Below are 15,296 nucleotides of genomic sequence, written 5' to 3' on the forward strand. Positions count from 1 at the left end.
GGTCAACATTCAGCTGGTGGTGTTCAGCATTTTGCTGACCTCCATCAGCGTTATGCCCGGAAATTCAATACTGGGTCACGGCACTTGAATTTCCAGATTTCTGGAGCCAGCTACACCATAGCCGGTTAAGTGCAATGTTCAGCACTTAACTGGCTAAGGAGCACCACATAAAGATAGGACTGACTTTTAAGTGGTCCTATTTATGCAGTGACCTTGGCTGGTTATTTATTTATTTATTTATTTCAGTACATTTATACCCCGCCTTTTGCCACAGTGTTGCAGCCCCAAAGCGGCTTACAAAGAACCAATTAAATAAATACATAACAGTTACATTTCAGTAGTTAGAGTGGGAAAACAAGTTAAGAGGATAAGATAAGAAGGGAAAGGTAAGGGAGGCAAAGGTAAACGGCGAAAGTCCTGGCGGGCCAAGGAGAACGATGGAGAGCTAGGTTAAACAGAGGGCTAGAGCAGGTTCGATCACCAGAAGCCAAGGAAACTGAAGACCAATAGCGTGGATTTCAAAATGGAGAATCAAACAGTCCCCCTCCTCAGCTCCAACTGTCGGGACCCTCCAAGCCAGGACAGCAAAGGCGATGAAGATCGGGGCAGAGGCAGCCGCTGCAAACATACAGCGGACCATGGCTCCTTGGACCAAAACAAGCTGAAGACAGTAGATGATCCAAAGCCAGACATCGACGGATTTCCCAGGGGCCCTCAAGATCTGCAGAGCAGGCCACATGAGCAGAAGGAGTGCTAGTTTCAAATCTTTCTTCAAACAGCAACGGAAGGAGCCGTCCTGCAGCCACACCCGTGCATCGCATCGCGGGGAACCGATCCCAATGTTTCTGCACCCATCGCCAGGCCAACGACGAAAGCCAGTGCGCAGGCCGGACCGCAAGCAAGGGCGGAAAACCGTGCCCCCCCCCCCCCGGAGCCTCAGGCCAAAACAAGCGCCGAGGAGACACGCAGACCACGGCGACACCCATTGAAAACGGGTTGCACAAAATTGGCCAGCGATCAGGTAGGCAACGGCCAGCTCCGCGATGTTAGCTGGAGCTAACGGTGTTTCAGCCCGTTACCCAGCGGCCATCTTGAAAATGGTTAAGTGCTGAATATTGGTATTAACCAGCCAATGCCGACTCCTCCCCCAGAATGCCCCCACAATACCGGTTTTGCTTTAGGTGCTAATTGCCTCTGAAAATGCCTAGTTAGTTCCTGAGCAAGCTATTTAACCAACAGGAGCTATTTCTGGCCAGTTAAATCGCTTTGTATATGAACCCCAGTATTTACAAAACCACTTAAGTATTTTCCTCCTGTTTAGCACTAGTATTACACTCTGTTTATCTGATATGTTCCATTACAGGAGTGATGGAGGTAAAGACAGTTCTCCTAATCTGTACTCTTACTATGAGTGCAGACAGGAGGATAAAGTTTCTTTTGATTAATTTGCAATTCTACAGATAGTAGCTGAATCTCAAGGTTGTCTGAGCTCAGGTGCTGTTTCACTGATTAGTGTTATAATGGTATCTTGAATCCTCAGGAATGCTGCAGAGGTACCAAAGATGTTATCCTTTAGCCAGTGGCTTAGCTAAGACTGAATAGTGTTTAAAACCTCCTTATTCTCTTAGGTTATACAATCACATTCACAATATTCAGCAAGAAAGAATAAAAAACTTTTATTTTTTTTCAACTGTCCTCCCTTGGACAGAGGCTGTATAAGAACATTATACAGGAAGCAAAGTATATATTTACAATAACAGCATACACAGAAAGAAAGCTAGCTCATTTTGCTTAAGTTACATTCTCAGTCATACCTCTTATATAGTCTACTTTTTGCTACCTCACCTAATTTCTGTACGTCATTTCTCATAATCCCTTAAGGCTTCTTCTGCTAAATCTGCAAATGTCAGCTACATTCTTTCCACCTTTCACAGCCATCCTATCTCTATTTTCCATCACCCTGTTAATCATTTGGGTTGTTCATTGTTTTCACATGTTCATGACTCTTATCTTCTCACCAGACATTATTGCACCATTGCCAAACTTGTTCTTTTCCAGAACTCATGATTTCTTTTTCTTTAACTTATATACAATAGGCCCTGGGCGTAAAAACTGATGAGCCCCCTATAGCACCATCTCGTCCAAGGTGGTGGGAGGAGGGAGTAGATACCCTTTCAGAGCTTCAGTAAACAAACCCTGCAATATCACTTATCACAGTGCTGGAAATTGAAATGCAATATCCCAAAGCTGACATATTACACAAATAAATTCAGAAAAAAAAATATTTGTTTTCTGCCTTTGTTGTCTGTGCATTGGTTTGGTCCCAGTGTCTCCTATTTTTGTTTGTTTGTTTTTTTAACTCTTTCTAGGGTCTCCTGGCCTTTTGACACTACTTCTTTTTTTGTCCATTATCCATCTTTCCTCTGCATCCCTATCCATCCTGTCCAGTATCCTTCCCACTGTGTCCCATTCCTTCTCCTCTCCCATGTTCACTGTCTCTTCTGTGTTCCTATCTTACTCTGTCCAGCATCCCCCTATGTGCCGCTGTCCCTCCTCCTGTATCTAGCATTACCCTTTGTGTCTTTGCTCTCTCCTTGCCCTACATCTCTTCTGTCTCCCTCTCCTCTCCATGTCCACCTTCTCTTCTCTCTCTTTACTTTCTCTTGCAACACCCAACCCGACCTCCCCCCTCCATGGTCCAGCATCTCTTCTTTCTCTCCCTTCCTCTTTGGTCCAGAGTGTCTCTCTCTCTCTTTCCCTAGTCCAGGGTACACGTGTGTCTGTCTGTCTTCCTCCCTCCTTAGTCCAGGATATCTCTCTTTCTTACTCTCTCTACTTCTCTCGCCATTCCTAGTCCAGGGTACACACGTGTGTGTGTGTGTGTGTGTGTGTTTGTCTCCTTCCTTGGTCCAAGATCTCTCTCTCTCTCTCTCTCTCTCTCTGTCTTTCCTCCCCTTCCCTCAGGAAGTCTCTCTCTCATCTCTCTCTCTCTCTCTCTCCTTCTTGCGTCCTCCATATTCAAGGGTATGTCTGTGTGTGTGTGTTTCTCCCCCTCCCTCCTGGCTCCTTCCTTCCTTGGTCCAGGATGTCTCTCTTTCTCTGTCTCACTCCTCAGTCCCACCTGGTGGTCTAGTGGCCTCTGCAGAGACAGGAAAGAACCCTACTCTTTCTTGCCCACTGCCGCTATTCTGCCCAGTGCCACCATGTTGTAACAATGGCTGCTGAAACTTTCAGCGGCAGTCTCGCGAGACTGCTGAGGCCCAAGAGACTACCACAGGAAGTCTTAACAGCCATTTTGAAAACACAGCAGTGCCGAGCAGACTAGCAGCAGCATTCAGGAAAGACTGGGGTTCTTTCCTGCCCCTGAAGAAGCCACTTGACCACCAAGGCCCTTCAAGATAGGACCGGGGAGGGCCCGCTGAGGCTCAGGGGTCTGTAGTGTGTAGGGGGGGGGGGGGGACAGCTATGGCAATAGGGGGACTGTAGTGTGCAGGAGGGGAGCGATGTGACAGTAGGGGCCAGCGGGCAGTGGCGTTGGGAGGGGGGGCAATGACCTTTACTGCCTGAGGGCCCAGATCACATCAGTCCACCCCTGTAACAGAGCCAGCAAACAGTATTTACAAAATGTCATTATCCCTTTTAAAATGTTCTGTTCATGAGATCATGAGTATATCCTCTCTTTAACTCTTTTAAATAACAGGATGTAGCATATAGTAGAAGTATGTTTCACAGAAGATTGTTATTTACAATCTTTAGCAAGGATACTGTGAGACTCAGGGCTCCTGAGGCTCCAAAGCAGCAGATGCTGATAGTTTGTTCCTGGCTGGATGTGAGATGTTCCCAGGAGGATCTGTAAGTGGTTATTGTGTCTTCAACCTCTTCAGCTGTTCCAGGATCCTGTGTAGATAATAGGAAGTCCTGGTTTGCTCTACTGGAAATACACAACTATGCCCAAAGTCTCTTTTACTCTTTAGCACCAGTAATGGGTGTAGCAGGTTCCCCGTTCCCACTGTTCCAGTCACAGCATAGAATTTAGGTGGCTGCTGTTACTGTGAATGTTCCTAGGTGTCCTCTAATTAGATGTTCAGGGTAGGGTTGTTCAAATTCTCTCCTATACTTTTGCTGTAGCTAGTTGTCTAGGGTCTTAGGGCTGGATGGGCTCTCCCCTCATATGAAGGTCAGAAACTGGAGAGGCAAAAAGCCAAAGACAATAATTGGAACTGTGCACAGGGTTTTTTTTAATACCCCATCAGGTTCTCTCCAAAACAGATCTCCTCCCTTCATTATAATACTGGTCAAAGGGAAGCCCCCTTCTTCCTAGCAACCGGTGATGCAATTGTAGTCAAAAATATACTGCTTTAGTAGAGCCACTAGAATAGTGGTTCCCAAACCTGTCCTGGGACTCACCAGCCAGTCAGGTTTTCAGGATATCCACAATGAATATTCATGAGAAAGATTTGCTTGCAGTGGAGGCAGTGCATGCAAACCTTGCTCATTAATATTCATTGTGGATATCATGAAAACCTGATTGGCTGGGGAGTCCCCAGGACAGGTTTGAGGATCCTGACAGTGAGCACAGATTTAGGATCTCTACACATAATAGTGAGAGTATTTGAAATGAGTAAGAATAGTCTAGGAGTATGGGAGGAAACATCAGTAGAGCCTTGGGGCATCTGTGAAACCCTGGAGTGCAAGCATCATTTCTAGTCATATATTAAGCTTTGGAAGTTTAGCAGTGCTTTTGGGTGGCAGTTAATTTTTGGACAATAGCAATTAGAAGGATTGTAATACACTACGCCCACTCTTTTTTTTTTCATAGGAAATAGAGTCCGCCAAGGAGCAATGTAATTTAATCCTCATTTGATCCAGAAACGAGCATGAAACTTAAGATTGTTTTCTCTCCTCTGTTTTCTTCCTTCTCTCTTTGCATTCAAGCAGGCATTAAATTCCCTGTACAGAGTAAATCTGTCAAACAGTTAGGAAAGTCCTCAGGGGTCTGAGCATTGCACAACTGCATTCAAGGCATGAAATAATACAACCCTGGACGGCAGAAACACATTTTTTCTTTTTTACTCAGAGCTGAGTTCAGGAAGATGGATTTCTGAGCTCATTTCCGTACATTGTACAGGCATTTTATAATGTAAATTTAAACACTTGAACAAAACATTTTGTGTCCCTTTATCCCTAAGAAAGAAAGGAATAAAAAAAAAAATAAAATGCATTCTCTACCTGAAAGAGGGGAAATGGATAGAGGATAGAGGATGTATGGTTTTGCCAAGGATAATATGTTATTACAATTTGTGTAAGATTGGCGAGTGATGGTATGAATAGTGTGATTGAAGTGTTGATGTGATATAAATATGGATGTCAAGTATTTATAGGTTTTAATATATATGATTTTTGGAAGATTTATGAGAGTTAATAAAGATTTATAATATTTATAGTTGTGACTGATATATTGTGTTGATGCATATTCATTGAGGATATCCTAACAATCTGATTGATTGGGTGTGTTCTGATGACTGGGTTGAGATCCACTGGAGGTTCCAGCATAAATGCCAAAGATATCTACATCGTATCTATGTCAGTTGTTTTGCTTGTGAATGGGAAACAACATCTTTCTGATTACTGTGTACATGTGTGGTACCACCAACAAACCAAAATTTGTGAGCTAAATGTGTTTGAAATTTTTCAGATAATTTCCGCTTGAGACTGGTGGATGGTCCCCATCGCTGTGCCGGAGAGTGGAGGTCTTTCATGAGAACAGATGGGGAACTGTGTGTGATGACAACTGGGACTTGAAAGATGCAATGGTGGTGTGTAAACAAATAGACTGTGAGCCTGCACATTCAGCTCGATTCAGGGCTCATTTTGGAAAAGGAGATGACCAGATTTGGTTGGATAATGTTAACTGCAACGGTTCAGAAACTCTCCTTGCTGACTGCATGCATGATCCCTGGGGAGAAACTGACTGCAGCCATGAGGAAGATGCTGGTGTTGTGTGCTCAAGTAATTATCTGTCTAACATGCTTACACCCTCCACATGACTCTGTTTGTACAGCTCCCCTCTTAACTAATACCAGTATGCTTATGTGGCATTACAGAGGAGGTGGAACACCTCTTTAGTTGGAGGAGTCAGACAAACCAGTCTCCTGCTCCCCCCCAAGCTCTCTAGTTGCTGATGCTTGATGGGAAAATTATTGGTAGGGTCGTGCCTCAGTGTCTCACCTCATTTCACTGCCTATATCAGGTTCAGAGAGAATCGATAGAAAAAAAAAACAGAAAAGAAAATAAGATGATACCTTTTTTATTGGACTAACTTAATACATTTTTGATTAGCTTTCGATGGTAGCCTTTCTTCGCCAGATCAGAAATAAGCAACAGAAGGAAGCAAATAGCAAGCGATATTGTGTCACTGATTTTAAACACTCAGCAACACATTAAGGCTCTGAAAAACACCACAGTTCTATTAAGATTTCCTTATTCTCCTCATTTCCTTGAGGCCCCTGGGATACATATATACATATGTTATAATTCCTTGAAAGTAGGCTCCAGATGGATAAGTTTAAGATATGCAACATCATTGAGGGGGGGATAAGAGGAAGATGCATTCACAGAAAGCTTATTTGCATATTTGATTGTACTGGTTCATATAAGCACAGTGGCATTTGCAGTGGCTGGTGATAGTGCAGAACCAGCAGCCATTGGGAGCATAGTACATTTTACCTCAGCTTTCCTACAATATATTGAAAGTGTGCCTTAAATTTGTCTTGAGCTAGTAATGAAAAGATGTATCATCTGCATAAAATGGTGCCTCAGTCCAGTTTTGAATGGGCAAGTATCCAGCTTGCTAGTCATTGTGAAATATCATTCCTTGGCTCTGCAGCTAAAGGCCAAGTACTGAATAGTGATGGGGACTGAACTCTCCTCTTAATGCTTGGAGGGAGACATCTTGAGATGTTTTAACAGTGGGAAACAAGAGAGATGAAGGCTGACTACATAACACACACCACAGTATATGTGAGTGGGCTGTTCCTGTTCTTTGGTGGAACTGCTTGCTGGCACCATGTCCCATTCATCAATGCAAAATTTCCTAGAAACATTTTAAAGACTGATTTTTGATAGTAGGGTTTCTTTATTATTTCTCTTGATTCTTCTTGCTTTGTTGCTCTGTAGTGCAGAGACTGGCAGATGGACCTCATCTCTGTGCTGGGAGAGTGGAGGTGAATCATGACAATGAATGGGGCACTGTGTGTGATGAGGACTGGGACCTGCAGAGTGCTGCGCAGTTGCTGTGCAGACAGATGGAGTGTGGACCTGCGCTCTCGGCACCAACAGGAGCTCACTTTGGACAAGGGTCTGGTCGCATTTGGCTGAGTAATGTTCACTGCAAGGAACTGAACCTCTCCTTACTGCATGCAGTTCCAGGCACTGGACTGAGCACAGCTGTAATCACGATCAAGATGCTAGCGTTATCTGCTCAGGTAATTCCATCACCATTTTAGTTTATTGGGAGAGGGAAGGCATCTCACTCTTTGCAGACCTCAGAACGAGCAATCTAATTAGAGGTAGTTTTATAAGGATATTTCAGGCATAAAAGGCATTTTAAATATTACCCCACACAGTAGCCAACCAGCCAGTTTTTGTCCAACCCAACTAGTTTTGCAAAGGGGTGGCCAGCAGCCAGCAGGACAGAAAACCACCAATGTAAGTGCTGATTTTCTGCAATCAGTTGATCACTACCAAGTTCTGCCATTGCTGCTGCCAAAATCTTGGTGCAGGGGGTCCCCAAACTACAGCTGTAGACAAAGCCAGCCCACACACCTGTTTTCCACCACAGCTGCCACCTCCTCTTTTCCTGGCTCTCCCCTGGGTCTGGCATCTCCTTGCTCCTCCAATCTCCCCCTCCCTGCCGGGGGTCCAGCATCACTTCCTCTCTCTACACCCCTTGCCTTGCAAGTCCAGCATTATCCCTCTTCTTTCTTTCTTTCTTTCTTTTTCTTTCTTTTCTTCTTTCTTTCTTTCTTTCTTTTCTTTCTTTCTTTCTTCTTTCTCTTTCTTCTTTCTTTTCTTCTTCTTTCTTTCTTGCTTTCTTGCTTTCTTCCTTTCCTTCCTCCTCCTCCCTCTCCCCCTGTAGTCCTTCACATATACCTGTATCATAGCAGCTGACAGTGACAGCAATTAACAAATACTACCTCCCATCAGCCGCCAGAACCTTTTCTCTGCCTTGTCCTGGCAATGCCAGAAAAGGAAGTTGAGTCGTCGGGGCCCATGGGAAGTAGTGTTTCTTAATGGCTACTGCAGAGATACAGGTACATCTTAAGAACCATGGAAGAGGGTGAGGGAAGAAAGAGATTCTGGACCCATGGAGGGGGAGGGGAGGAAACAGGGAGAGATGGTGGATCCCTGACTGGGAGGAGGATATGAAAGAAAAAGTGGGGAATGCTGGACCTGCAGGGGGGGGGGGTAGAGGAGGAAGAAACACAAAGAGATGCAATAGCAGGGAGGGGTGTGAAGTGTGGAGGGAGAGAAATTCAAGACTATTATTCTACACTGTTGATCAAGAGCCTCAGAAGTATTTGCTCCATGGGTCTAAAGGACAAGAGATAAGAGGAGACAATATTTTGGAAGGAGGACCTCCCTCCACTCAGCAAAATCCTTGGCCCTTTCAGTGATCTGAAAGGTCCAAAGTAGCTCTTTGTCTGAAAAGATTGGGGACCCTTGCTATGTGGTATGGGATGGAGGGCAGGAAGGGACACTGTTATAGGAGATGCTAGACCACTGGAGAACAGGAAAATAGACAGAAAAAAGATGCTAGACATGGAGGAGAGGAGGATAGGGACAAAGAGAGATGTTCTCTTGCCTCTGAGGCTGATGTCATAATATCTGGGTCTTGCTATGTCCAAGTAAGTGGAACTGATGTTTCAGCCATAATGCTGTGACTTTCTTTAGGGTGTGAGAAAGCTACAGTAAGATGACACCGGCTGTGCAAGCCTAAGAGAACATATAACCCAGCTTTATGGGAAGAACATCTCACATCCTGAGGAAAGCCACAGCAAAATGGCTGAAATGTTGATTCCACTTAATCAGATGTGGCAAGACCCAGACAACCACCACAATCAGAGGGAGATGTTGGACACAGGAGTGGATAGGGCTAGGGACTCTGAGAAAAGATGCTGAACATGAAGGACAGAAGAGATATAGACAGAGGAGATGCTGGATAGGAAGGGAAAACGGAGGAGATGCTAATGGAGAGAATAGGAAGAGTTAATGAAAGAGTGGGAAATAAGGGGCTAAGAAAGGAGAGAGATTGGAATGGGAGGTCTGGAGTGAGGGAATGACATGGAGTAGGTAGATGTAGTAAAAGGAGAGAAATTGAGGAGTGCTTAGTAAGGAGGAGGAGTGAAATCTAGATAAAGAGGAAGAAAAATAAATGGAAGAAAACTATAAGGAAAAGATCAATGTAAGGGAGGACGTGAAAACAGGAGAGAGAAGAGATGGCAAATGGACAGGAGTTCATGGAAAGTGAGTTAGGAAAGAAAAAGGAGACTGTGACCAACACAATTAGAAAATTTAAAATGACAACAAAAGTAAAAATATATCTGTTTAGGTGATTGGAATATGCCAGGTTTTAGAAAGTACATCTGCCAGGACCGGTGTTAGATATGGCTGGGGTCCAAACCAGGGCAAAAATTGGGAAGCCCTCTAACAGGTTGTGCTTTCTTCACCTTCAGGCAGATTTAGGTCCCTCTCTGGCCAGTAGGCCCAGGGCAGTGGCTGGATTTAAACAAATCTCTGAATTATGACTTGCCATACAGCTGATTATATTGTTGAAGCCCTTCATCAGTTATCGGATCCTTCGACTTGTCTTGAGCAAGATCCTACAGATAATTTATTGGAGCAGATTCATCAAGTGACTTTGGAAGCCATGGATGCAGTCTTTCTTACTAATAATGATTTCGCTATTTGAATCATCAAAAGGCAAAAATACCAATTTTTTAATCTGCTCCCTAAGATTCATAAGAACTTGACAAGTCCACCTGGCTGCTCAATTGTGTCCTGCTGTGATTCTCTATTGGAAAGGTCCTGTAAATATGTGGATGGATTTTTAACCCCTGTGATCTTTTCTACTCGTTCTTATCTGAAAGGATAGTACTCATTTTTTTGAATAAGATTTGAGAACTTCATTATATTCCAGATGAAGCAGTGTTTGTTATGTTGGATGTGCAATCTTTGTACATGGCTATACCTCAAAAGGAAGCAATATTGTTTTTGTTACATTTGTACCCCATGCTTTCCCACTCATGGCAGGCTCAATGTGGCTTACATGGGGCAATGGAGGGTTAAGTGACTTGCCCAGAGTCACAAGGAGCTGCCTGTGCCTGAAGTGGGAATCAAACTCAGTTCCCCAGGACCAAAGTCCACCACCCTAACCACTAGGCCACTCCTCCACTCCATTGGCTATTCAATCAAAACTTAATGAGAGACCTCAGCCTCATATTGTACCTACTGAATTTATGTTAAATTAACCTCTTTGGCTATGGAAAATACTATTTTCTTTTCAATGATAATTCTATGCAACTCTCTGGCATAGCGATGCGTGCTTCATTTGCTCCCTTGGTGGCTAATCTGTTTATGTCTCAATTTGAGGAAGTACATGTTTATACTCAACAGCGATTCCAGTATATATTATGTTGGTGGCACTTCATAGATGATATTTTCATTATTTGGTTGAATGATATTTCATCACTTCAAGCATTTGTTAATGATTTAAATACCTGTCATCCTACTATTAAGTTTCAGTGTTCGTATCATCTTACAGAAATTTGTTTTCTGGATGTGAAAATTTTGAAAAAAGCAGGAAAACTGGAAACGAGTGTATATTCAAAGCCTACTGACTGGAATACTCTGTTCGCTTATGCTAGTATGTGTCCATTCCATACAAAGAACGGTCTTTCTTTCGCTCACTTTTTACAATATCGTCGGGTTTGTGATTCTTCTACTAAATATAAACAATCGGCTGATTGTTTGAAAGAGTGTTTAAAGAACAGGGGCTACCCCTTTAAGATTACTAATCAGGCATTTAAGAGCATTGTTCAATAATCGTGATCTTGCTTCAAGAAAGAAATGATCATATGCAAGAAGTGGTAATTTCAGGTTGCTAAATACTTCGAAAGCATTAGCAAGTTTTGTCTGTACATGAAATTTTTGAACAAGCTCATTGTGTGGTATCTTTTTCTAGCAATATTAATTTTTCTGATATGCTGTGTCGTTCAGATGTATGGACACAGCATGAAAAGATAGCACTGATCATTATAAATGCAACAAGTGTGTTACCTGTGCAGTGACTACTGAAACAACTGCCTTTTGGGATGATAATAATAAGATATGGATTTCAATACGCTATCATACTTCATGTACTTCCAAAGCGGTGATTTATTTGATCCGCTGTCCTTGTGGTCTGAAATATATTGGTCAGACTAAATGTATGCTTAAGACATGGCTAATTGAGTATAAACATTGTATTGCCACTGGCAAGGTAGAAGTGCCCTTGGTGAACATTGTCAAGTATTTCAACATACATGTAATCAATTGAGGTGCTGTGCTATAGATATGATTCCAAATAATGGACGGAGAGGGATATCTCTCGTCTTTTGCATCAGAAGGAACAGCGCTAGATCTATCAGTTATGTACTTTGGCAACCCTCTGGGCTTAATGGTCCATTAGAATGGGAAGCTTTTTATTGATTGAATGATGTCATCATGTTCGTCACATTTTTGTTAGCGTTTTTAAACCCCCCATTTTGCTGTTACTTTGTGAAAATGCTTGACCTCACCTCCTGGTGAAGAATATGAAACAGAGAGGCTCCCTGTTGAGGATTTATATCCTGTGTGCTTTTGATGTCGAGCTGAAAGACGATTGAAATATGAAATATCTCGAAGTTTTGTGGGTGTGCTCACATGGTCTTACAACTGTGAAGATAAGTGATATTTTTTGTATTTTTTGGTTTTGCATGTTTGTATATGGATACCTCTTGGTGTGTTTGCTCACCTTTATTAATATATGGTTGGCTATTCATTTTGGGGGGGACATAGTTTTTTTTCTCTCTTTAAGTGGAGAGTTGTTTTCTGTGTTCTTTTTTTTTACGGATACCAACAAAAACTGTGATAGTAGTCCATTTCAGGATGATTACTTTGTAGTATCTCCTGGGGCAGTTGAGGTTTTATTTAATTCTATTATTTTTTTTACGGTGTGCCAACATCCAGTGGTATTTTATAGCAAATATTTTTTGATATTTATTGCCATACAGATAATATCTTCAGTCTCCCACATTGCCTCTTATGTGGCCTCTTGTAAGGGTGATTGCTTGTTGGGCCTCAAGCTTCAATAAAAATATACTAAATTGGATTTTCAGCACTTTTCCTTCTACTAAGGAAACTTTTCCCCACTATTTTCAGCACATTTCCTTCTGCTAAGGAAACTCTTCTCCACTTTAAAATTAATGCACTATCATGAGGTCCGCTATCTTACTTTATTTACACATAATGCACAGACAATAATCTATAGGCAATAGAAAGGGCACTTAAAATTCACCACACATAGAGGCTCATTTTCAAAGCACATAGACTTACAAAGTCACATAGGTTACTATCAGGTTTATTTTTGAAAGAGAAGGGCGCCCATCTTTTGACACAAATCGGAGATGGGCGTTCTTCTCTCAGGGTCACCCAAATCGGCATAATCGAAAGCCGATTTTGGGCGTCCCCAACTGCTTCCCGTCGCAGGGACGACCAAAGTTCCCGGGGGCGTGTCGGAGGTGTAGCGAAGGTGGGACTGGGGCGTGCCGAACAGATGGGCATTCTTGAGTGATAATGGAAAAAAGAAGGGCGTCCCTGACGAGCACTTGTCTGACTTTACGTGGTCCATTTTTTCTTACGACCAAGCCTCAAAAAGGTGCCCGAACTGACCAGATGACCACCGGAGGGAATCGGGATGACCTCCCTTGACTCCCCAGTGGTGACTAACCCCCTCCCACCCTGAAAAAAAACAACTTTAAAAACTTTTTTGCCAGTCTCAAATATCATACTCGGGTCCATCGCAGCAGTATGCAGATCCCTGGGGGGGGGGGGGTCAGCGGAGGCATAGCAAAGGCATGGATGTCCTTCTTGCAAACATTTTGGACGTCCTGAACTGCCCCTCCCCCCCACAGTGACGGACAAAGTTTAAGGGAGTGGAGTGGAGGAGTGGCCTAGTGGTTAGAACACTGGTCTTGCAATCCAGAGATGGCCAGTTCAAATCCCATTGCTGCTACTTGTGATCCAAAATTCAAATAAATAAAGGGAGTGTCAGAGGCACAGCAAGGCATGGATGTCCTTTTCACAGAAACATCCACATTTTGGACATCCTCAACTGCCCATCGCAGGGACGGAGGCATAGCAAAGGCACCTAACACTTGGACGTCCTTCACCCATACTAAAAAAAAAAAAAAGACATGCGGCAGGTAGGGAGGGCTTCTTTCATTTTCGTGCTAGCCCATTTAAGACACTTCTGGAGGTGGATGGGAGAGAAGTTAACAATACATCTAAAGATGTAATTAGCTTTCATGGAATAATGCTTGTGACTGGGTTAGGAACTGGTTGAGTGGAAGGCAACAGAGGGTAGTGGTAAATGGAGCTCACTCTGAGGAAAAGGATGTTACCAGTGGTGTGCCGTAAGGTTCAGTTCTTGGGCCGTTCTTTTTAACATTTTTTGCAAACGGTATTGCTGAAGGGTTTGTTTAGTAAGGTTTGCCTCTTTGTGGATGATACCAAAATCTGCAATAGGGTAGACATCCCTGGTGGTATGGATAACATGAGGAAGGATCTAGCGAAGTTGAAGAGTGGTCCTGGAATTTGGCGGCTAAGATTTAACGCTAAAAAAATACAGGGTCATGCATTTGGGCTCCAAAAACCCAAGGGAATGGTACAGTTTAGGAAGTAAAGAACTTTTGTGCATGAAAGAGGAGCGGGATTTGGGTGTGGTCACATATGATGACCTTAAAGTGGTCAAACAGGTAGAAAAAACACAGCAAAAATCTAGAAGGATGCTTGGCTACATAGGGAGAGAATAGCCAGTAGGAAAAAGAAGGTGTTGATGCTCCTGTACTCTGGTGAGATCTCATTTAGAATATTGAGTACAATTCTGGAGACTGCCCCCTCAAAAATATAAACAGATGGAGTCGGTCCAGAGGGTGGCTACTAAATTGGTCAGTGGTCTTCATCATAAAGCATATGGGGACAAACTTAAAGATCGCAATATGTATACTCGGAAGAAAGGCAGAAGAGGGAAGCTATGATTGAGATGTTTAAATACCTCCATGGCAAATATGGCACAGGAAGCAAGTCTCTTTCAAGTAAAAGGAAGCTTTAGAATGAGGGGGCATAGGATGAAAGTGAAAGGGAATAGACTCAGAAGCAACCTGAGGAAATAATTCTTCACAGACAGGGTGATGAATTCATCTGAATTCAAGAAAGCTTGGGACAAGTACATAGGATCTCTAAGGGAGTGAAAGGGAAAGCAGATGGCATGGATGGGCAGACTGGATAGGCCGTATGGTTTTATCTACCTTCATTTTTCTATATTTCTATGTGAAATTTAATGTGAATTGCATTATTCCATTTGTTTAATAGTGAGCTGCTTTGCATGAATTTGCATGCTTTGCAGCTCATTATTTCTTAACAAGGGTTGGCCTTGATAATATTGATGCTAAGCTTGTAGTTAGTGTAGCAGGATGCCAAAATGTGCTGTCCTTGCAGTAACAGGATGAACATTCCAGGTCACTGTTCCAGAACAGTACCACTCAAAGGTAACAAGGAGTCTGGTAGACCCCAGCAGTAGAAGTTCTTAAAATTTGTAGGGTAGTATAAAAAAAGAGTGTAGAGGTGGTGAAGGGCATTTATCCCAGGGAATCCAAAGATGTAGGATGTGTTGGAAATGGACCAAGAGGAGAAGAAGGAGTGGGCCTGTTTCATACAGATGTGATTGAGAAATCAAATGATTTAAGCCAAAATCTAGTTTAAGGCCTCAGGAGTACAGGGTGAAAGCAAGAGTAAGGCACTGGAATCAGATGCAAGGATCCCTCACCTGAGAAGTGTAGGAAATTGCGAAGTGTGCCACATCCCAGGAAGCAGGAAAGGAGTGGAATAAAGGAACATGAAAATCTGTGTAGAAGACCTATGGGTCAGAGGAGGTAGGACCCAAGTCCTGGTGCATCCTTCTAACCTTAAGCAAAGAGAGGTATAAGTAACTTGGACTG

The 15,296-nt window shown here is 43.1% G+C and overlaps 1 protein-coding gene across 1 annotated transcript in view; it reads left to right on the forward strand.

The window, feature by feature from the left end:
- LOC115471584 (soluble scavenger receptor cysteine-rich domain-containing protein SSC5D-like) overlaps positions 1-15,296 on the forward strand; it is a 107,325-nt gene that overhangs the window by 79,073 nt on the left and 12,956 nt on the right. Inside the window, exons 3-4 of the mRNA XM_030205266.1 lie at positions 5,696-6,009; positions 7,177-7,484. Of these exons, the coding sequence (XP_030061126.1) occupies positions 5,811-6,009; positions 7,177-7,484 (507 nt within the window). The 5' untranslated portion in view covers positions 5,696-5,810. The remainder of the gene's footprint in view (positions 1-5,695; positions 6,010-7,176; positions 7,485-15,296) is intronic.

The sequence above is a fragment of the Microcaecilia unicolor genome, chromosome 6, assembly GCF_901765095.1.
Source record: "Microcaecilia unicolor chromosome 6, aMicUni1.1, whole genome shotgun sequence".
NCBI lineage: Eukaryota > Metazoa > Chordata > Amphibia > Gymnophiona > Siphonopidae > Microcaecilia > Microcaecilia unicolor.